Below are 24,909 nucleotides of genomic sequence, written 5' to 3'. Positions count from 1 at the left end.
AACGCTCCCGGATATCTCCACACCCCTCGAACGTAAACGTCTCATTTGTGGGGTAGTAAATAATTACATCGATTCCCGTGTATGGAAAGTTAGTTTTTTTTTTACAAAATGTCAAAACGCCTCGCTCCTATAAAACACCTAATCCTCGACCGAATTCGATATTTCGTCTTAGATTTCCGGCTTCTCGCCGGAAGGTTGTCGAGCCAGGGGATGATCGCGAGAGAATCGAAGGTGGGCAGTTCGTGCATCGGTGTCCGGTGTATTGGTTTCATTGGCGTCGGTGATGTACAAGACCACTGACGACGAGAGAGAGAGAGGAAGAGAGAGGGAGAGAGAGAGAGAGAAAAAAGGGAGAGAGACGGGAGATGAGGGGACCCCCGAAGGTGGGGAGACAGGGGGACGAGGGAGGGACGAGGGGGAGAGGCCCGCAGGCCGGCCTGCGGCTCCGGACTCCAGTATCCCCGCAGCAACCGTCGCGAAGACCCCGTGGCAGTACCTCGCCTGACTATCGTATTAGTTGCCGTTTAGTTCTTCGTGAAAGCCTACCGGGGGGACCAGTTTTATGTACAAGTGATAGAAACACACGCATTCACCAATGTACCCGTTACATATCGTCCGATATACTCCGCAGAGCGAAAAACGAGTGAAAATATCCATTGAGTGATATCGAAGTGTTGAGACTACGTCGTAAGGATCATCCCCCCCCCCCCACCCTCACTCACCCTCGGCGAGTAACCGAGTGACAAGTGCGTCAAATTATTCCTTGGGGAGGAAAGAAAAAAAAAAAAAAAAGTAAAACACGGAACTCGTACCACCGGGAATAAAAGAAGTTTTCGCAATACTCGAAATTTTTTTTTTTTTTTTTTTCGAAAATTCTTCCCCCTCCCCGTCGGCATCAGGGATGAAAAAGTTCGAGGGGGTTGCGATTCTGGCGATAAGTGTCGAATGAAGAGGGACGTTAGCTGGGCAGGAAAGAAAAAGAAAATTAGCAATCGCAATCGCATCCAGAGCTGGAGCAGCAAGTGTCCGTCTATCGTAAGAGCGGGACTCCGGCACTCCTCCTCCTCCTTCCCCCTTTGGTTTAAATCTTCTCTCCCCCCCTACTCCCCCTGCCCCCCCGATTCCCTCAGCCACGGAGTAGTGAGCGGCCTGCAGTGCCGCAAAGTAGAACGCGGGCCGTGGGAGCGATTTTCTATAAGCTATTCTCAACTTATAAGTTATACCTACCTGCTGACGCTTTACCGAACCCGCGCACACACGATGAACGGAGTCTTGTTACGGACTCACCTGATTCGGGGTTGAAAAAGATTCCGAAAGAAAAAAAGAGAATAACTCGAGAAATACAGAGGGGCAAAGAAGACACAGGGAGGGAGAAACTACCCCCGCTACGAAATTCGAAACCTCGCGGAACATTGGTTCTCTTTCGAGTTTTTCCGCGCAATTTTCGTTTCATTTCTCTACGGATCTAACACGTGCGTCATGCGACAAGGAAGATCGTCGAAGAACAAAAGTAACAAAGTAAGGCAAACGTCAGATTGAAAAAAACATATTTGTGCCCACGTGCGTCGCGCGGTTTTTCAGGTGCACCGCACGCAACGCGCACCTTGCATTAGGTGGATTTTTTCCTCGACGGTGGTTTCTTGTGGAGGATATTTCGAATGCGTTCAATATTATCAAACTTTTTCCACGTTGTTTCACAGCAATGAAAAGTGTTATAAATAAATAAAGTGTGTTTGGGTACGTGTTGAGTTTCCGCAGCGTTTTTATTTTTATTTCCGCCGGTGGGTCAGGGCGCGCCGACGCATGCCGCCCCCGGATTCCCGCTTTGGGACGCGCAGTGGATTATTTGGTGGGTGCTTCCGTGGAGATAAGAAGAGAACAAGGAGTATAGTGCAGTGGTGATATACAAAGAGATGCAGAAGCATGCACGCATCGATTAGGAATAAATGAGTCACTGAAAACGAGGGAGAAAAAGAAAAAAAAAAAAAAAAAGAAAAATTTATTTAAAACGAAAAAAAAAAATACAACGAAGATATTCGCAAATATTTATGCAAAAGTGATGATGATTCCGACGAGTGAGACTAAGGTATAGAGAGTTGAACGAGATAAATATCGATTTTTCGTTCGTTCGGATGGTGTTGATCCGCAGTGGTGTATCGCTAACGTCCCAAGAAGTTGATTATTTTTTTTTTGTCTTTGGGTTTTTCTTTTAATTTTTCGTCGCCTCGATACGACAATCGAAACGGAGACAGCGACGCCGATTGTATCAGATAAAAAGGATAGCTGCAGTGCGAAGGGAGGAGAAAAAAAATAAAGTGGTGATGCGGTAGTGGAAGGGAAACCTGAGGGAAGTCATGCGGGCGGCCGCTGCATTCGTTCTGTTCCTCGCCCACCTCATACAGGTAACCAGATTATCCATCCGTATCCACCGCGTATCACACACACGCACACGCACACACACACACGCGCATTTCCGCGTGACTCGAGTTATCATAAAACTCGCGGGTTATTTTATTATTGGTTCGTTTCTATTTTATTTTTTTTTCTCTCGTTCGTTTGCTTCCTTTCAGTGTGAACCTCGTGCGCGATACGGTTTCGTAGATTCCGATCCGCGAGACTCGAGAGATGTATCTTATTATTCGTTAGATTTGTGTTTCACCTATCGCGGTGTTGTGTAGTAACACCTACTCGTGGTACTACGGTGTGTATAACTATAGACGTGTACAACGAACCGAACCGCGGTTTTAAGTTTTGAGGTATCGTTAGAATCGGATTACAAGGAGTCTCACGATCTGCCCATTGTATTTTGTTTCGTTAGCGCAATCGACCTCCTCCGAAGTTATACGGAGCGCCAAGTTTTACGAACCTTGAGACCGTCGAGGTGTGTATTCACATCGTACTTTCCTACACCTCCGTAAAAAATATTATACCCCAGGTATACATATAGGTGTCTCGAGGAACGATTCCCAAAGAACAAACGCGTGGCCGTAGGCATCCCCAGAGCTGCCGTACGAGGGATGCGATATTTCTCTATTCTCAACGGCCGTACGGTGTATTTTTTCTTTTTTTTTCATTCTTTACTTTTCCACTTTTTTTCGCTTTATCTCGAAAGAATGAAGAACTTCTACGACTTTTTTTTTTCGCACCGCCGCTGCCGTTCGTGAGCCTCCGGCATTGTCGACGCGAGGGGTAGAAGGTTCGTCTTCTGACCTGAGATCCCGTGTAGTTCGTTCAACGGGGTCGGTATCCTTCGCGCGTAGGAGTCGCAGATTTTTCACTTCTTCGGTTACGGGACACGATCACTTGCTCGGAAGAAACACAGAGAATATTTCGCCAATTCTTCGTTCGCCAATATCGATGATCTATCGAAATTCGGTAATCACGCGATAGTTATGATCCGTAATATCCTGCGGTTTCTGTTCGACCGGTATTATTCGGTTAAACAAAAACGCGAATGAGTTCGCGTAGAAATTTTGCTCTTTTTCTTCTTCTTCATTTTTTTTTTTTTTTCTTTCTTTCTTTCTTTCTTTCTTTTTCATTCGCTCGTCAACGCCTCTCGAGAATAATACGAGACGATACAGTTATATCGGCCCAAGGGGGGGCCCCGCCATAACCGAACGTCTCGCCCAATTTGCCACCGAATAATATCGACCGCATTGCCTCCGGAAAACTGAACTCGGGCATCGGTAGCCTTCCTCGATGACTCGAAGAAATAAATCTTTTCCCCCTCCGCGGTTCTCGGTCGATGAATTCCGAACCGAACGATCGATCGTTTCTGAATAAAAATTTTCAACCCCAACACAATCGCTGGGGTCTGAAACGCGCGCGACTACGACGACGACGGCACCGGATGTGCACCGTCTATCTGGATTCGTTCTCGCTCGCGTGATGCCGATAGACAGAAATTAGCCACTCCGTAAGAGGAAAAAGAAAGAAAAAAAGGTTTTCGGGAAAAAAAAAAAAAAAGGTAGACGGAGTTTCTATTTTACATAGTCTAAATCGGGCCGGTTTTATCCGAGAAACGTTGAAAACGAGCGCACCTGTGACTACCGAGCGGGATGAAACGCTCGTGGCGTAGAAGTGCGGAGTATAAAAGCCTCGGAGAGCCTCGAGGGGGCAATTTTTATAGGTGCCTCGCGTGACCGAGAACTAAACGCTCGGTTTTAACTTCAATACGCCGTATTTATATTATACCCGTGTACGACGTGTACCAAGTTTCTTGGCCCGCATTCGACAGAGCCCTACCGATTATTAATCCCACTCGGATTGCGCGAGGTCCGCCGCACACGCCGTTGGTGACGTCCGCGCGTCACGGGAACGGGGATCGAACCGATCGATCGTCCGATAGAAATTCCCCCGCGTCGCTCACGAATCGGTGTCGTTGTATCGAGGAATCTATGTGAGTTGCGCCGGACAACCGGTGCGATAATTTTTCGAGTCCGCATCAACGTCGCGTTCGCTTCTACTTCTATAGTTTTGCGGCGAGTTGCTCGCGAGTAGCGCGGATATGTGCTAATTCACGTGAGGTACAGACGTTGCCGGTGTGCCGTTGCCGCCGCTGCTGCTCTTTTCTCCGTTCGTTCTTTCTGAAACGTTGCGACGGGGTCTTGTATTCCGTAGAGCCGCCAGGAGAAATCTCGTCGACGACGTACGCGTCGATTAAAGCTCGAGGGCTAACAACCTCCACCCGATGCTCCTCCGCGAAGCTAGGTAATTGGACGCCGTCAAAGAAATTTACTCTGCCACGGTATCTCCGCACGGTGGCCTCCTCTCTGCGGTCGCTCGGAATCACCTCGAGCGAGCAAACTTTACCTTCTTCTTGTAATGCCACGTGAACTTTTCCCCTCGGTTTTCAATTTCTTATTTATAATTCAATTATGACCGGTATAGATATACGCGTTTCTACACACAAACGCGCGCGCGCACACACACGAGATTCAATTGCTAAGAGCTATTAACATTGTTTAAATAGTACCCCATGGTATAAAACCGAGACAATAAAATCTCATCTCCTCGCAGTAATTTTATATATGCATAATTTATTCATTATCGTTACCCGCTGAATTACTTTTGTAATTTATTTCTGTACAATTGGAAAGAAGTATCCACGGATATTGAATTAACCCTGTATAAGGACAACGGCGAACGGTGTAACGTCGTCGTTAGACGTCGACCTTTTTGAAAATTCTCAATTCTGGATATCACCGTGATATCGCCGTACACCTACCTACCGTGTGACACAAGACGCGTCAAAGTTATCGGTAAATCTTCGCTTTTTATTCGTCCGTCCTATTTAATACCTGTGCGCGAGATAACATATTGCGTAGATGAATAATAAAAATTAACCGAGAGATACGACGAGATGATTTAACGTTCGACTACGTACGCTTGGCGTAGAGGTATATGTATACCTATGCAGCGTACCGCGTTTACGTTATATTATATACCTATAAGAAGGCCTTTCGCGCGTTCGACCTCGGAAGCTGCATATTGATGCAGTTACTGTTGCAGCTATTAGATGAGTTCAAGAGAATCTAGTTGTCTGTATAGATATAGGGGACAGGTAATGCGGTTGAACGAGCCACGGGATCGCAAGATGAATATAAAGTAATATAAATTATAAGAGCGATTGCACCGCTGCAAAGCATCCCATGATTTGCAGCAACCCTGAAACCGTTAAATATTAATGCGTTTGGAGATAGACGATGAGGGGACCTTCCATTTTATTATCCGACAAAACGTGCGGCGAACGTCGGGAGAACGAGAAATTTTTTTAGAAAAATTTCCGCCGCGCGATACGGACGATACACACCAACGAGTGCGGTGGTACCGCGCGCACCGCGAAACGTCTCGACGAAACTCTGACGAAACAATGGTACGCGCCTAGCCGCGTTAATTGGACTTGACAAACGGACAGACGATCCTTTCTTAAGCAACTCTTTAACCGACCCGATATTCTCAGTTCCAAGTTCTCTCATACGTATTATACCTATACACCGGCCACGAGCAAAAACAATGGCGAGATTCTTTCGCGATTCCTACGCTCGAATGTACATATACACATATACACACACACAGGCGTACCGTTGACCAAGGAGAACAAAATAAGAAGAAAAAAATAAATAAATAAATAAATAAAAAATATCAAAGACAAAATGGAACCAGAATAGTCTACTTCCATCGGAATAATCCTGCAGATGTACGTTATTCGGTTTATTTTTCGAGTGCATAGAAGCTGGACCATCTCTGCATACCGGTGCTGCTCTGCCTATACATGTATGTATGTACAGCGGTATGGTTAAATGGTTCCCGCCTTAAAAGCGCGGGAAAAGAATTTTTAATTATTTCAGTAATTTGTGGTCAATTCCCGGCTAGATATCCGAGGAACGTTTTTCTGACGGGGGTCGATCGGGTAGCAGGAACATAAGTATAGGCTCTCTTTTAACTGCGAGAGATATATGGGCTACGGGTCCGGACCCGCGTCCGCGTCGGATCTTCCATCTTTTAATACGTGTACGCGTATATACGGATACGATTTGCCGAGTATATTCCACCGGTATATGGTCAGCTATGTGTGTGTGCAGTACATAGATATATAGATAGGCTCGGGACTCGGGCGTACGAGCGCAACCCGTACGGTATAAAATTAAATGCTATTCGGCAGGCCTATTCCGTTCGGGCAGGTAGCGGCCACCGGTAATTACTACCTAGGATATAACTTAGGAGCTGGAAGATGAAAGGCGAGACCCATGGATATTTTCGAAACTGAAACCGAAAACTTCGATAGTCCGATATAATATACTTGGTATTATAGCGGTGTGTATATATATAGAATATATATATATATATATCCGTGTATATATACATATCCCCGCAAAGTATATAACGTGAGAAAACTCGGTGCACGGTAACGTAACGCACAAAAATTATTATCCACGAGTGACTCGTTCGCGTTTAATTTTAATACCCTCTTCTCATGATACCGCCGTTAACCGAGATTTTACAAGTTATAGTTACCCCGCTACGAAATCCACGTGTTCGGGAACGCCGGAGCAAAAGGTGGAAAAAGAGAAAAAAATAAAGAAGAAAAAAGAAAAGAAATCGGGAAAGGATTTAGCTTTGATTACGAAGTAAATGTGTACGGAAATATCTCCGATATTCGTATATTATGTATACGTATACCGGTGCGTGCGCGATGTGGATTGTTCGTGTTCACCGTCGATAATGGTTACCCGAATCTCATCTCACTCGCCGACCAGTGTCGTTAATCGCTTCTTAATTATGAAATTAACGTGATGGTTTGTCTGATTTTTACATTTTTCTCCGGATCGTTGAACCCTCGCGTTCAAATTCTTCTTCTTCCGTCTCCGTTGAACGTCTCGTACGATATACGGATGTGGCCGGCGTGCGAGACCCGCTTCGTATTAAATATCGCATTCTGGAGGGTTGAAACGTTTCGCGCTGCGCGGAGATGAGAAAAAATGGACGAGAAAAAAAAAAAAAAAAAAAAAAGAGAAAAAAAAAAAAAATTCAGACGAATAAGGAAAAGGAAGAAGACCTCGGATCCCATATAGACTACGTAATACGCACTACCATCGTCATCCTCCTCTCCTATATACCACTACCATTCGAGAGAACTTCAGAGGTACGGCTCGCTGCACCTTGACTATGCGGAAAGGAAAGGCTCTTCGAGCAACTCTTCTTCGACTTATACCAACACACGAAACCGGCGAACAAGGCGTATACATGCCTTAGGTATATACCCGGTACACGACGCGCAACAGGTACATAAATAACGGCTGGCTTTGTAATATACCACGGTGCACGGTTAAAAGCGCGCGTACGCCGAGCCGTTCGCTTTTATGTGTGCACATACGTACCTATTGCATATATATATATATATATGTATACGTGTTTTTACATATGTAGATAAACGTGTGTGTACGTATATGCACCTATATACCGGGTGACGTTGGTTCAGCCGCTGAACGTACGCCGAAGTGAAAATCAATTTCAGAGGGAATCTCTCGAATATCGGGCTCCCGAGTCCCAGAAATTCGGTCCTAGAGTCCGAAGTCACCGCATTCCTCCGTATACCACCACCGCGAGCTAGGAATGTCATCTGTACGTACAAGGGAGAGAATCGAACGAACGGTTTTCCCGAATCACCTGAAAATAACAAGAGGCCCACGAGCTTCCAGACTATTAATTTCCGAGACCGAAGTGATAAAACTCGACGATTATACGGGGTCCGCAGATCTCGTTCGCTCGCTTCGCCTTCGTCAATCAATGATTATAAATAAATTTAACGATCTTATGGTTTTAATGAAAGACGTCTTGACCCGTATGGTTGAATGTTTTATTTTTTACTTGTTTTTTTTTTTTTTTTTCTTCATTTGGGTTACGTTTCACGTTCTGTTATACCATATAAAGAGCTCTGGTGCCAATTATTTATACTGTCAGTCAGTCACGCGATGCTGCGTATATTTCTTGACACCCGTCAGTCCGATTCCTAAGAAGGATAAGAGCTGGGATAGAAAGAAGAAGATAAAGATGGAGAAGAAGAAGAAGAAGAAGAAGTAGAAATTTGACGAGAATCGTTCCTCGATCTTCTGCGCGAGACGTCCGACCCCGCCAACCGTGACCCGTCCGGTATTAAACTGTAATACTGCACGCGGCTTTCAAAATAAAAAACAAAAACAAAAAAAACGCTACCGATTTCTAACCGTAATTACAAAGACCACGCCCGTCGATGGTCGTGCGAGATTAATTATCGTTGTAATAAGTTTTTGAAAAAAAAAAAAAAAAAAAGAAATTTTCTCCACGGGACAGTCGGGGGCGCGCGGGGAGATGGTATTTTTTTTTCTCTCGGCCGATCGCGGACGGGGCACGAATTTTCGGCGAAGTCGATCGGAGCTTTCCGGGCGAGACACCCGCTACAAAGTTATCGGCGGTTACGTACGCGGAGAGTATAAGAAAATATATATATATATAATATTATATGAAAACTAAAAGCAAACGGGAAGACGCTCCTCGGCACTTTCTACCGACGTTCTTATGCCACAAAAATCGGGCTTATACGGCGTCGGTCTATAGCCTGCTAAGCCACGGTACTGTAATACGACTTCGAGCACGTCGTGATTCGCGCGGTGTTGGTAAATTTCTACATATGCAGGGGACTGAGAAAAGGGAGACGGGAATACGTTTACGGCACGTTTCACAGTTTACGTTCTTATCCTCCTCACGCGGCCGCATACTATATGCCCCACAATGTATTTACCGTACGTACATAGGTATCGAACTGCATTAGCATAAGGGGAACTGAAATTACTATTTATATATCTGTATATATATCTGTATATCCATATATTGCGCAAATTCAACGATTTCTTTTCACTCCAAAAAGCGAAACGAATATAAGTATAATATTCGTATTATTCATATGAGTGCGGCAAATTAGCGCGTAACTTTAAAAATTAAAATTACACTTTACGGTTGTGTTCCTTTCAAGAATCGCTGAATCGAATCTTTTTTGTGCGCGCGTATCCCCGAACCACGCGTATACACCCATTCGGATTTCTAAAAATTCATTAAACACCAACGTCACGTAACGTCGTCCCGGCGGGCGGTAATTTATTTTTACAAAATTTTCATAAATAATTTATGTATACATAATTATTTAGCGAATATTCTTTATTGTCACGCAGGCGACAACGGCCACCGGATTCTTCGAGGTGCAGATTCTCTCGTTGACGAATAACAGGGGCACCCTGGTCGACGGGAGGTGCTGCGGCGGAGGAACCGACGGCGAAGGTGGTAAAAGAAACGGAGGTTTTTCACCCTGCACAACGCCGTGCACAACCGCATTTTGGCTCTGTCTCAAGGAATATCAGTCAAACGTGACGGCCATCGGGTCGTGCAGTTTCGGAAACGTATCTAGTCACGTTTTGGGCCAGAATACGTTCACCCTGAACGAACCGGTCACCCTACAGCTCCACTTCACCTTCAGATGGACGGTAAGTCGAATCGATAACATTTCAGGCGTTGATACTAGCCGACGAATCGCCGAACGTAGTCAACGTCAACAAACAACATCGCAAACGTAAACATCGGCGAAAGTCGGGACGTAATTTCGTCTCCTCGATAGAGAATATCGCGCGTATCGAGGTCGCCGATATCTCAACTGTATGGTAATCCGCGATTCCTGAACGCCACACCCCGTCCAACGTCCGACGCCACTGACTCCGGACGCGTCGATTAAGTTGAACTTTGAACTTTGACCGTCCATCCGCAAGACTTTCGCGCCCAAGATATACGGTTTTATAATAATAACGCTCCCCTTTTTCTACGCTACATTTCATTACGTGCGTAACGCGACTCCTCGAACGCAACTTCTAATTAAGGGCTAATTAGGGTTCGCTCGACGAGCGGCGTTCTCTTCGTTTCTCCTACGAGTCTACCGAGCCATTGTAAACCCGAAAAACGAATGCTCGGCGTTCGGGAGATCCGAGTTCGCAAATGAAACTGACAATTGTAAGTAAAATCATCGAATCTGTCTGCGCTGCAGCGTCGAGCCGGTCGAAAAAAAAAAACTTTCCAGATTTCACGTCTCCGGAAAAAACGAAGTAAGCCGGAGTATCGCAGGTCGATCCGATGCGAGAAGACCGGCAGAAAGACCCCGGAGAATCTCGACTCGACGGCGTTTCAGGGGCGGGGGGGGTTAGCGGGTATGTTGCGGGTTGTGTTGCGGGATGGAGCGCACGCATTAAATATTAAAGTACACATTGAAGATTATTTGAAGAGGTTTTTGTTTGTATATTTCATAACCCGCCCGCGGTCCCGGAGCGAGGTCCTGCGGGTCCCGCGCGTCCCGTCCTCCTCATCCCCCCCCTTTTCGCTTTCCGTCTTTTTCGAATCTACTGTTCCTTCTTTCGTTTCTTCGTTTTGTGTTTTTTTCTACTTTCCTCTCTTTTTTCATAAATTTTTTCCTCAAGGGCCCAAGCTTCGCGGTGTTTATACACGCGGGGCCCCTCAAATTGCTCCGGAGTTCCAAGAGGGGCCCACCGAGTGGACCGACGAAAGGGTCCCTGGCGTCCTCTTATTTTTCTTCACCGCTGCGGTAACGCGGCATCGCAGCTCTGCCGGTACATGTGCTGCACACGTCTCGCCCAGTTAGCGCGTCCCGTCCTAAGTTAATCAAATTATTAACGCGGCCCAAACGCAACAATGATAATAATATGAAAAATATGAAAAGTAAACAGACCGGCGAAGTGGAATATCTCTGGAAGAAGAGAAACCTCTACAATTTTTGTCTTTTTAATTTTGAAAAAGAAAAAAAAATTTTCTCCTCCTCCTCGCATCTCCCCGCGTGAGTCCAACTTTCACGCTTCCACGTCTCACACCCGATGGGGTGGTATTCCTCCTTTCCCCTCCGTACCCGACGCTGCACCGCCGCCCTCGTCCTCGACGGGACGATAATGACCCGGATGCCTTACTATCAGACTTCGATGCTCGACACTCGCTGGCCACGTTTTTCTCTCACTCCGTTTTCCGTTCGACCCGCATCGCCCGGCAGCTTATTTTCTCACTATCAGAAACTCGCACGCGCCAGTTCACTGAGACTGACTGACACCGTCGGTATATATCATCCATCCATTCATAACTTATTGTACATATACATACCGCGGTTGTTAACTGGCGAAACATTTCCCGTCACGCGAATCAGAACGATCCTCTCAAAAAGTCTAATCCCTTTTTCTTCTTAGCTGTAGATTCGATGAGATTCGACGGAGCGGTGAGTCGGTTTCGATATTTTCTATCGAAATCTAAAGGTAGAATATTTTTTTTTACAAAGCCAATTATTCGAACATCGAGAGTTGACGATTCGACGAGAGGGGAGAAAAAAAAAAAATAATTCGCTCCACGGTTAATCCGAAGGGAAGTATTGATATTTGATTTGAAAATGAAATGTGGCGAACGCGCGTAGCGTATAGACACGGTAATTATATTAATTATTGTTGAGTATTCTTGTGGGACTACGCGGCTTGTAACAGCCGATGGGAAGAGCAGCGTTCCGTTTTGAGATCTGCAGTTTATTTAATCTCTCGATCTCAGCCTCAGCTAATTGGATGAACCCGGTTGGAAAAAAGCAAAAATCCCCGATCGGTAGACCCTGATCGGGCGTGATCGATGACTTCCTTTTGGTCGAAGACATTTCAAACATTTTACGTAGAAACTCTCCGAGGTCCACCTCTTTATCTCCGCGTTATCCCGCGGTCTCCTCATTTCGCGGAGAGACAAAAAAAAAAACTAAAAAAAAAAAAAACTAAACAAGTCCGTCGCAAAACGACTGCCACAAAGTTAGTTAAGACCGTATAATCGGTGGAGGTCCGGGATCGCGAAAGGGTTGACGATAAGATTTTTGGTTATTCATTTCTCGCCGAGTTAATCGACTCGAATCGCAGCTTCGTGTAACGGTGATTTTATAATTATTGTCACACGCGCGTAAAGAACGTATATATAATACCGAACTCCGATCGAACGTTCATTACCCTTAATCGTTATTACTTACCTGTGCGTTTCCAATCTACATACATGTACATAATCAATCACTTGCAGTTTTACAATCGCGATAGGGGAACACAGGTAGCGTACAAAACCCTATCCGTGTTACTCGCTAGTGTTGGCGAGGCATTTCACGAATGCACTCATGCGTATCTAATGTGGGTGCCTTTATACATATATCAATGACATGACGTCACGTCGTGAAACGAGGGGACGTTGTTAGCGTGAAGGGGGAATAAGGGAGACGGACACGTATGAATAATATCGTATAAAAGCACGTGGCTCGATCGGTGAACGCGTTGCGAACCGCGTACGGTATACAAACACATACACACGTAACGTATGTGTGTACCATATTTTGAATAGTAATTATAAAATACCCACAGCCTCGCGAAGGTACGCGAGTCGCACCTCTCCGCCAGATAAATTCGTTCAGATTACATACATAAATAATAAATAAACACGGTCGCGTCCGAGGGTGGCTGTTGCAGCCGGGGGTTGATTATATTCGCTATCGAACTAACGAAACATGTATAGGTATACGTGTGTATGTACACGCGAATGTCAACCGCGATGCGATAAACGCAACGATTCGCGGAGTGGAGGATCGGGCGTAATTTAAATACGTCCTGTAATCAGTCGGAGATAAGCATTGGCATAGAGTCGGTGTAATGAAAAATAGAAGAGACGGAGAAAGAAAAAGAGAGACAGAAAGAGAAGGGGGGGGGGGGGGGGGGGGAAAGAGGAGAACTAGCCGTTGCGTGGCCCCACAGGGGACCACATAGTGACTCAGGGGACCCAACAGGTGTATGCCTGCATCTCAGAAACCGGTGGATGTTCCTCTCCAGAGTCCGCGGGCGTCGTGTGTATACATATATAGGTATGCGGGAAATAAGGTACGGTTGTGTCGACTCGATGAGCGTATACACGCGAAGAGAGGAATAGAAGACACACCGTACGTACGTATGTATGCGTACACATCGGGCAACTTTATACCGCTTTGTATACCAATACCTGTGAACGGTGTGTAAGACGCTTACCTGTATGTACACACGTGTGACGGGGGTATGTAAATTAAGGTAGAATGTCGCTTTGGTTTGGGCAATACCTTCGTACGGATACGCGTTTGTGTGTGTGTGTGTGTGTGTGAACCGGCCTCGCGGACCGCATACCAAAGACTTTTTAAACTTGGCTCTCCGCAGTCTCTTCTTTGGGTCGTATCCCCGAGAGCTTCTCTACTTTCGGTATACCTTTACTGCACGTATTCTACCGCACGGAACAGTACCAAAAAAACAAAAATCAAATGAAAAAATTTACTTTCACACACACGCGCACACACACACATGAATGTAGGTAAATTTAACACGTGGACGGAATGTCGCGTCTTACGCGCATCTATCGTCAGTTTCGTATGCATTAAATATGTATACACAAAAATATATGTATCCGTATATGCCCCACACCGCCCACCACTGCAGCGGCCACTCGTCAATCCGGTATATTTTTTTATTCGTTGAGTGGTTCCTTTTTTTTTTTTTAATTTTTTCTTTTTTCTTTTTTTTTGTTGTTCTTTTATCGTACGTGTTCGAGCTGCCCAAAAGCTGGTTTTATCTCGAGCATTTAATAAGAATATTTGAAATATTACTCATAATTATATGTATAATTGATTGTAAATATTTGGGATTATATGTTATACATCGATATGACCGTTTCGGGGGAAGACGGATTCTAAAAACGAGGATAGATAGAGAGAGCGTCAGTCGAGGAACAATAATGATGAGAAAAAATGAATTAGTTGAACGTATAAGCGTGTAAGATAATTACCAAGGAATTATCGAAGAACTTTATATATATATATCTATAGGTGTATTATAAACTTGAAAAGAAGAATAAAGTTCGGCATTATTATATACACGGTGTCTACCTGCATTGAAAGAAAGAAGAACCACCTAGGCGTCAATCAAACCACCGTATTCCGAAGCATAATAAATATAATTAATAGGAAGCACTTTGTGGGCGGATCAAAAGAGGAACGAAAAAAAATAATAATAAGAAAAAAACTAAATCTATACACATGTATATAATGTGGAGGAATAAATTTAAAAAGAAAATGAATGAATAATAAAAAGAGAAGAAAGAAAAAGTCGGTATAAAAGAAACGATAAAAAATTAGACTCCTGATGGTCGCTCAGGAACTAACGAACCCGAATAACCAACCAACCTGCGCACAGAGAGAAGACCTCCACCTTATATAAATACACGCTGCCCACCACACATTCACCAAACTCAAATATATTCTCAAACATTTTAAACGTGAGGATCAAAAATCTTCTCGTATAGGTGTTCACACCAGAAGCAGAAGCAGCTATACGCATGGAAGGTTCTACGCCTGTCAAGGACACACGTGATTAGACTTTGTCACCATCACGTGTAATATAAGTACAACGAAATTGAAAAGAAAAGAAAAAAAAAAAAAGAATCTCTTTTTTCACCATTCAATTTTTCATTTTATTTTTCAAAGTTACAGCAGCCATTGTGCATCCACGTTAGACCCGCTACTACACATCGCGTTTAGAATGTATGTAAGGAGGAGAGTCCGTCGGCAATGCGTCATACCTTCACGTACGTAATGATTGTATCGTTGGACGGCGTGGGCCGGCGTCCTAGCACGTAAAAAATCGACGGTTACATCTTTTCCGCGAATTTTTTGGACGTGAATTTCATAAAGGGATAAAAACGCACGTGACGCGGTATTCGTGACTGTACGAACCCCGTGCTCTGCGACCGTTTTAACTCTTTCGTGAAAATCTGAGGAATCGATCGGTCTCGATTCCGACGATTTCCTCCTCATGGACCGCCCCGAGAAATTTAGTGTCGCGCGATTCGCACGTACGCGATGTCACAGTCGACGGAGACGAAGAAAAGAGCGCTTTTAATCACGCCGTGAAAATTGTGGCACCACGGTGTACCGCCGCAGGGGGGGTAAACGATATATTGAAAATATTAACGACGAAGCGCTGGGTATAGAAGCTAGAGAGAGAATCGAGTTTTCACGGTGTTCGGGACGAGTAACGAACCGTAACTCGGCAGCAATTCTCTCTTGGCAGGTATAACAATATCGTTTATATATATATAAAAAGAAACCGATTTATATCCGACACATAATCTCACGGTGATCGCGATGGCCGTAAAATGAAATTATACGCAGAGTTGTTATTTTCTGTACCGATATCGCGGAAATTTATTAATTCACATGAATAACCTTTTCTTCTTCTTTTTCTTTTTCTTTTTCTTTTTCTTTTTCTTTTTCTTTTTCTTTTTCTTTTTCTTCCCCGTCTACTTCCACACGCGTTGCTCGTATACAGGTACGCTACGATTAATTAATCGTCGCAATCGAGTTTAAGGATAATGAAAAAAAATATTTTTTGCGCCTCCGATATCTGATTCGTTCGCAATTCAGACAACAGTATTAATAACAAGCTGACCGGATCAGCTGCGCCCGCCTCGATCCTTTGTCCGAGTTTACGATCCCCGTGATTTTGGGCCGGGGGGGACCACTTAAATTAAGGCCCCAGCTGGAAGCGTTTACGTATACGTCACGCGGTAAATAACCTAGCGTAACCTAGTCAAGGTTTACCCTAGGCACGCAGACTCTCTCTGTTGCGTTGAAAGAAAACTTTCAAGTAAACCACCCGATTTTCCGTAGAGCGGGCGTATGTGATATTTATTATTTACAACGAAGCTGATAAGCTTTCTTTCGCCGGACACTTTTACGCGCTCCTCTGATGCTTTCATTGCCCGGGTCTAATTAGCGCTTTCAAGGACCTCCTAGGTGGACGTATACGGTTTGATATTCCGTAATAAATAAGAGGAAAAAAAGGGTTCCGTGTGTGTGTGTTTTAAAATTTACTCGTAAAAGCTCGTGCTTTCGTTGCGCGTCCTGTATTCTTGGGCAAAAGGGGATTATGGATATGAATTTTGGGAGACGTGCGAGAAAATTAGTGGAGTACTATGGAAAAGGAAAAATTTAGGAAATGTGAGAAAAAATAAAAGACGAAAAAACTAGACGAGATAAAAATAGAAGGAAGACGTTGGGCATCAAAGTGGCGGGCGTGGGAAAGAAGGCATCGAGCGAGCCACCAATTAACACCAATTAGCGCTCATATACTCTAGGTACTACCGCCGAACGAACTTCACGTTTACATCGCCACAACACCGATCCTTCGGCTGTACGAACATCGCGCACCGCGAACTACATCTTTCTTGTAACATTTTATACATATATTAGCCATTGTGTGTCGCGCACACGCACCAGCCTTGCTTAGTAATACCTAATTAATAGGAGTGGGCGATTCAGACGTGAACCATTCGGTGCGCGAGACACCGCATTTTGCTCGCCGCACTGAGGTGCGATATCGGAGCGATTCGAAAAAAATCGCTCAAGTCTCCGATTTTTTTTTTTGGTTTTTCGGTCTTCGAATAGCGAGATATCGTTTTGAAAAAAATGTCGCAGATCTTGCCGAAGTCTGTGCACGAATCGCGCAGGAGAATTGTTTGCCTTTTTTCTTCACAATCTTGGCAAGCAGGAGGAAAATTTGTGACTCGGACACACGCGCACTTATGAATATTCAAAAGGGTATTTCGGCGGCAAAATTGTATCCTCGTTCGTCTTCGGTTCTCTCCAACGAAACCCCCGGAGTTCAGATTTGAGGCGTACGAAATTAATTGCTTTTATTTAGTTTCTTTTTTTTTTTTTTTTTTCATTTCTTTTCTTTTTCATTCGATTAGCATCGGAGTTCTCCGACTGCCATCTTCACCACTTTCTATATTGGCCAGATCGTACGTGTTCAGGATCGAGAGAAAGAGATGTGAGAAAATCGTGTATATATGGAGATATATGTATACGGGGTGAGAGAGCGGGAGAAAGAGCTGGTCGCGTTGCATGATTGGAATTCATTTATTACATTAGGCAGCCGTCACTCACGTCGCCGGACGGATTGGCCGGGATCGGTTGGATTGGTGGTTTCAATCAGGTTCTCTACTACATCGAGCGTGCACGTACCACGTCGAATGTCCACGCTAACTAGGCGCGCAGATGACCGTGGCGATAAGCCAATGACCAGGAACCCTTTCAGAACATAAATTTGACCATCTCGAGCGCAACGCCACTATTACATATATATATATATATATATACATGTATACGAAGAGTATACAGTGCCCCTAATCCGTTTGCTTGGTCACGTATTACATCCTCGTACCGTCGCAATGCGAAATTCTAGATTTGCCACTGGGAACCCAAACACCATTTCGATCTCTTGTATGGTAATTTCGAAATCTCAGAATTTACTGTTATCCCACCTCATCGTCGACTGTAACTACGTTAGCTTGAAAAATTGAAAACAAGCCGATTACAACTCGTTCGAATCAAGATTAAAAAACATTAAAAACAATACGGAGCTGTTGCGCTAATCGATAATGCGTAAACTGTGCGAAATTCGGGCAATCAATAGTATCCCGTTCAACGCGGATAACTTGATTCGATCGTCGAAAAACTTTTCACTCGTTAAATGTCAAAGGAATTCGTCATTCTACATAATTTACGTTTTTTTTTTTTTTTTTCCTCCTGTTTGCAGAGACAATTCACGCTCATCCTACAAGCCAGAGATGAGGCTACACTGGGAGTGATCGAAGAGGCCAGTTACAGCGGAATCGTGTTACCGGGTGCAACTTGGAACACCTTGAATCATCAGGGTAGAAACGCTCACCTGGCTTACAGAGTCAGAGTGCAATGCGCCGATCATTATTACAACGCGACTTGCACGAAACTATGCAGGCCGAGGGACGACAAGTTTGGTCATTACACTTGCGACAATAATGGCGATAAAGTTTGCATACACGGATGGAAAGGAGTGAACTGTGAAACCGGTGAGCATAACTTCGATAAGGATTATATTGTAGAAAGTCCCCGTTTGTTAATTACACCTCGAAAAACATTGACGAATAATATATTCGTACCGCGATCGAATGCAAATCAATCGTCCGATTCGCTGATTTCTTTTCTCTCTATTTCCCCCCGGTTCTCTTATCGATATCGCATTAGGTCGAACTAAAATTTACACTAACGTTGGATGTTCTTGGGACGGGTGAAAGTTGCGGTTAAGTTTATATTGTACAGATGTGATAAAACGCGCGTTTATAACATTGAACGCGCAGCGTCTCTCTATCGTGTTCGTACATGTGTACGATGGCTGATATATTATCTTGAAGCGTCTTCCTTAATGGATGACGGCTAGACGCATGTCATACGATGATACAAAGATAGCGGCGGGATCACGCCAGATCTCGAGGTACAATAGAGAACTCGTTAATTCAACAGCTCTTTCTTTGCCGGCTAATCGTTGCTTCCGCCTTCGCATCTATAATACAGAACATTTGTAATACGGCGTCCGGTCGCTTCTGAAGATTTTTCTCTTCTTCTTCTTCTTGTTCTTCCATTTCCAAAAAATTATCGCATCCCCTTCCTAAACGATAAACAATTTTCATCATTATTTTCCAGCCGTTTGCAAGGAAGGTTGTCATCCTGTTCACGGTCACTGCGACGTAAGCGGAGAGTGTACCTGTCGTCCGGGATGGCGCGGTGAATATTGCGATCAATGTACACCTTATCCGGGCTGTAAGCACGGCTACTGCAACGGTTCCAGTTGGCAGTGTATCTGCGACACGAATTGGGGCGGAATACTGTGCGATCAGGATCTCAATTACTGCGGAACCCACGAACCGTGCCAGAACGGCGGCACTTGCGAAAACACCGCACCCGATCAGTACAGATGCACCTGTCCCGACGGATTCTCCGGACCGACTTGCGAAAAGGTGGACAACCCGTGCGCGTCCAATCCCTGCCTGAACGGAGCTACCTGCAGGGAATCAGGTGAGACGGCACACTGCGAATGTGCCCAAGGATACGCCGGAAATTATTGCGCCACCGATATCGACGAGTGTGCTTCGCAGCCGTGTCAGAATGGGGGTACGTGCGTCGACGGGAAGAACGAATTCGTGTGCAATTGTCCGTCGGCCTGGCAAGGGACCCTCTGCCAATTCGACGTAGACGAGTGCGGCCTCAAAGAATCGCCTTGTAAAAATTCGATCACCTGCGTCAATCTGGCGGGTGATTACAGGTGTAGATGCCGCAGCGGATTCACGGGGAAAAATTGCACGAGGAATATAAACGACTGCGTGGGTCAGTGCCAGCACGGCGCTTTGTGCATCGACCTGGTGGACGATTACCACTGTTCCTGTACACCGGGTTATTCGGGGAAAGACTGCGACGTGGATATCGACGATTGCGCGTCTCAGCCCTGCCAGAACGGAGGGGAATGCAGAGATCTCATTAATTCTTACGAGTGCGTTTGCCCCGTCGGATACACGGGATATCAGTGCGAAATCGACAGGGACCATTGCAGCCCCAATCCCTGCAGAAATTCGGCGCCTTGCTTCAACACGCAGGCGGATTACTACTGCCACTGCCCCGAAAGATGGCAAGGGAAAAATTGCTCCGAACCGGCGTCTCACAATCCCGATTTCGGCGTTACCGATGACGACACCGGCTGCGGTAGCGAAGGAGCCCCCTGCGGTGGCCGAGGACGATGCAGCGGTGGAAGGTGCACCTGCGACCCCGGATACACCGGACTTCATTGTCACGAGAATATCAACGACTGCCGAGGAAACCCCTGTCTGAACGGAGGCACCTGCGTCGACCTCGTCAACTCCTTTCAATGTATATGCAGGGAGGGATGGGCCGGAGATCTCTGCGATCAAGGTGAGCGGAGCTTTCATTCGAACGATACGACATCGTCGCGAATTTATCGCTTTAATTCAGCTTTTCTATCAATTGCAGACGTCGACGAATGCGCCACGGCCCCGTGTCGTAACAACGGGACATGCGTCGACGGTGTGGCAGATTTCACCTGCACTTGCCGAGGTGGTTGGAAAGGGAAGACTTGCGCCCTTCGCGGGGGTCATTGCGAACCAGGAACGTGTCGTCACGGAGGAACCTGCCAGGACAGGGGCGACGGTTTCACCTGCCACTGTCCCCCGGGTTGGGAGGGTGCCGCCTGCCACATAGCCGCGCCGGCCTGCGCCAGTGATCCTTGCGAAAACGGAGCGACGTGCGTGAATACCGCTGACGGTGGTTACAGGTGCGTTTGCCGAGAGGGATTCGAGGGACCGAATTGCAGAAGAGACGTCGACGATTGCCAGGCCCTTCCCTGTCTGAACGGCGGACGTTGCGTGGACGGGGTGAATTGGTTCAGGTGCGAATGCGCCGCCGGTTTCACCGGACCCGATTGCCGGATAAACGTGAACGAATGCGCGAGTGATCCGTGCGTCGGCGGAGCTACTTGCATAGACGGAATAGCGAGCTACGCCTGCGTTTGTCCCCCGGGACGAACGGGTACCCAGTGCGAATCTCGTACGCCGGGAGGTCGCGGATGCGTGGCCGCTAGCTGGGACGATTACTGCAATCTATGCGAGTGCACCGACGGTAAGAATCAGTGCAGTAACGTATGGTGCGGACCGGGGAGCTGTTTGAACGGTACATCCTGTCTGGCTCACGAGGTCTGCGTTCCGTCGCCGGGAGAAAGTTGTCTGGCACCACCTTGTCCACCCTGGGGTGAATGCCGACCTGTGGAAAGCGGCAGGAGAGTCGGACCACCGGCTCTGCCCGCTCCGCCTTCCTGTTGGCCGGGACAAGCTACCCCGGGTCCGACTTGCTCCAGACTCACGATCCTCCTCAGGAGAGACACGCTGGCTACGGGAACGTCCGTCGAACTCCTATGCCGCAGATTGAGACGGCTTTTGGCCGACCCAAGGAGACCGCAATCGATCGTTCTCCTCTGCGATTTGAAACCAGGTGACAATGACACGGTCGAAGTAACGATATTCTCCGAAGCAGCTGCTGCGGCGGCGAGAGACCTTGGCGAGACATTGACCAGGCCTTTAACGAGACCGGTCGCTCTGGCTTCGGTTCTGGAAGTAAAGGTGGAAACCGCAACGCTCAGCGAGCCAAATACCGGGAATTCCGGGGGCGGTAGTTACCTCGCGGTTCTAGGGGGTGCTTTAGCGACAATTTTATTCTTGGCCGCTCTCGGTGGTGTTTGGTACCTCAGATCGGTCAGACAAAGGTCGGGAATGACGGCGACCACCAGCAGCGAGACGTCCCTGCACCGACATCGGAGCGACATGGACGAGAAATCGAACAATCTTCAGAACGAGGAAAATCTGAGGAGGTACGCGAACCCCCTCAAAGATCAGGATTCCGTGGAGCCTCGCGTTTCCGTAGTCAGACCGTTGTCCGGAGCCTCGATGGGAGCGTTGGGTCCTGCGGAGGAAAGCCTCGAAATGGTGTCGGAAGAAGGAAGGCACCGATTACCGCCTCTCTACAAACCTCCCAGTGCCGAGACGCGAAATAATACGGCAACTTTCAGCTACGAGGAAGGACTTCACAAACCGTACACGAAACCGAGACTTCAAGAGCCACCTTATCCTCTCCAACAGCCCGGAACCAGCCAAGCAGGCCCCCACCAAGTACTTACCGTACACGTGTAAAGGCCCAACGATTTTGTCCACCAGAAGTGGAGTTTAGATATTTTCAGAGTGTAATGAAAGGTACATACAATTTTTTTCATCAAAAAAAAAAAGACAAAAAAAATTGACAAGAATGCAGAGATGACGCGGTGGTAGCTTTCGTCAATTCGCGCGAACGCTTGACCTCGCATTTTTACGGGATTACGTGTTTCCTAGGAAAATTTGTTCTTTCCCCACGATTCGAGATAATTCAATTATGCTCTAACAGACGTTTAGCTAACGTTAATACGTCGGTAATTGATCATCTCGTCAAAACTAGTTGCATAGGACATTATCAATGGCAAAATTTTAATAAACCAGAGGTTTCAAAACGTCTCATCTCAGTCTGGAGGGATAGAAAAAGAATAAACGAAACGATTTTCTCATTCCGACTCATATGTACCGGTTTGATATTAGTGCAATAATTGCATTTGGCGTTACTAATGTAATATGTATACGTCACGACTGCAAATTTGGATCGGCATTCGGGCACCGAATCGATTATTAATATAATTAAACGATGTTGTACCATAGTGAGATTGAGTATGAAAGAAAAATAGTATATATGTATTACCTAATTAGTATAATGAAAAAATTAAATAAAAAATGAAAAGCACAAAAAAAAATAAACACTGAATAAATGAATCAGAGATTAGGAACTGCGGAAGCAGTTCCAACACCCCATCATCTTTTCACGATTCAATAATAACGTAACAGTAAATCGGTTTCAATGACTGTAGGATTTACATATCAATACCTACCCATAACGATTTCTATAACACGATAACGATAGTAATAATAATAAGGAAATAATAATATCGATAATGATAACAATATTGACACACACTACATAGCAATAGCAGGATTAATAACATTTTACTTTATAAAGAGTAATATTGATTTATTTTTAATTGGAATCGTGTGATGATAACATATAAATTAGAATAATGTTATCTCGACGAGAATCAACTATTGAATGTAATAACTTTTATTACAATAACATTAATAACAGGAATAATAATGATAATAATAATAACAATGAATCACAATGATGATAATAAATAATATAATTAATAATAATCATGATAAAACCCTAATGAACAGTCTTTATCGTTGTACATATGTACATAGCCCGTACTTATTAATTTCACTAAGCATCTTTATCGACTATCTATGTATCTTCTGCTAAATAACTATTCGATATACATAAATACCTATCGTATTTTCTAGTAATTGAATTATTGGTTCATTTTTTTTGTTTTTTTTTTGCCTTAATAAATATCGTAAACGAAGAATCATTACGTATACCAGCTCTAGGTTGTGATACAGCGATGCACAAGCCGACCGACATCATATAAAATCATGCATTTATATGTATTATACATGCATAATTATGATAATGATAATAATAATGATGATGTTAATAATAATATTAATAACAATAATTGTGTTGTATTATAAATATAATAACGCAAGCTCACGTTCCTTCAGAATATATTATTGTGATACTCATAATCATGAAAAGAATCACGCCTTTGTATGAATTTTTTTTGATTACTTAAAATAGATCGTGATTTATAATACACAATCCGTGCATATTATAGGTATGTCCATACGTATGCATATGAAAATAAGCTTCATGATTTTATTTAGAAAAAAAATCTATATATATATATATAAATATAATATACGTACATGTATTCAGATATACGAAACGAAAAAAAAATTAAATACCTTAAGTGCAATTCAACGTAAAACGCGCGGTAAATCTTCCACAGTGTATAATATTCAGTATGATATACATATATCAGTGAACGCCCACCAGTGAATCTCACAATCAGCAGTAGGACGCCTTATGACAATCGTCCTCCTTCTTTATTTTTCATACACATAATATATATATATACATACATACATATATTCATATAAAATATACATACACATAGAAAAATTACTAATTGATTTATACGTTCGTGGATATCATAATTAGTATTTTCAAATGCGCTAATATAATAAAACACACATTATATATACATATATAAATATAATATACTAAGTACGTAGCTTTGTAAGTAATAACTTTATATTACATTCGCAAGAGAATTTTTTTATATAATAGCATTTTTATTATACAAATGATATTATTGATATTGTTATTATTATTATTAAAATTATGATAGTTATTATTCTTATCATTATTAATATTATTTCAATAGATAGGTTGATATTATGTTGTATTATTATTTTTATTGTATTGTAACTATTAATTATTATATTTCAAGATCGCAGGCACTAGTTCTTCTCAGTTTCTGCATAGTTCAAATCGGCAGATTCATCACAATCGGAATATAATAGAAGAATATATTTATACAATTGTTGTCATTCGCATATCGTTTATATTGGTGGATAAAATATTGGAGAGAAGAGAAAGAAAAGAAATTAAATATGAAAAAACAATAAATAAATAAGTAATAAGTGAAATGAATTCTGTGCGTCCAGGACTTGGAATGGAACCGATGCCTTTGCAGGTCTAGACTATAGATAGATAAAAAATACCCTGCAAGTGTCTATTGAAGTATATAAATTGAGCGTGATTTTATTAAATTCCGAGTTTAAAAGTTTGGAATTTTTATAGTGTGAATGAGTGCGTGTAAATAGGCTCCTTTTGCCCCACTATATGATAAAGATGATGAAAATTTTCAATAAAAAGTACAATCTTGA

At 44.2% G+C, this 24,909-nt stretch overlaps 1 protein-coding gene and 1 long non-coding RNA gene across 2 annotated transcripts; one reads left to right on the top strand and one right to left on the bottom strand.

The window, feature by feature from the left end:
* Positions 1-447: 447 nt before the first annotated feature.
* Positions 448-24,909, top strand: LOC105687633 (protein jagged-1). The gene is made up of 5 exons (XM_012403426.3): positions 448-2,402; positions 9,708-10,016; positions 18,201-18,492; positions 19,124-20,383; positions 20,462-24,909. Exons 1-5 carry the CDS (start codon positions 2,355-2,357, stop codon positions 22,168-22,170), a joined length of 3,618 nt encoding a protein of 1,205 aa, XP_012258849.2. The 5' UTR covers positions 448-2,354; the 3' UTR covers positions 22,171-24,909.
* On the bottom strand, positions 15,048-16,208 carry LOC125500550. Its single transcript, XR_007277917.1, has 2 exons — positions 15,307-16,208; positions 15,048-15,227 (listed from the first exon to the last, which is right to left on the bottom strand). It is a non-coding gene; the product is annotated as an uncharacterized LOC125500550 (long non-coding RNA).

Source organism: Athalia rosae, chromosome 4 (genome assembly GCF_917208135.1).
Source record: "Athalia rosae chromosome 4, iyAthRosa1.1, whole genome shotgun sequence".
NCBI classification, from domain to species: Eukaryota; Metazoa; Arthropoda; class Insecta; order Hymenoptera; family Athaliidae; genus Athalia; species Athalia rosae.
The sequence above is the reverse complement of the archived record's forward strand: the minus strand, read 5'-3'. Positions and strand labels throughout refer to the sequence as shown.

Excerpts from the sequence above, each read along its gene's own strand:
- LOC105687633 (XM_012403426.3), top strand. The coding sequence starts at position 2,355 with ATGCGGGCGGCCGCTGCATTCGTTCTGTTCCTCGCCCACCTCATACAG. Across the intron at positions 18,493-19,123 it reads AGGAGTGAACTGTGAAACCG|CCGTTTGCAAGGAAGGTTGT; the intron begins GTGAGCATAACT and ends ATTATTTTCCAG. Across the intron at positions 20,384-20,461 it reads CGGAGATCTCTGCGATCAAG|ACGTCGACGAATGCGCCACG; the intron begins GTGAGCGGAGCT and ends TATCAATTGCAG.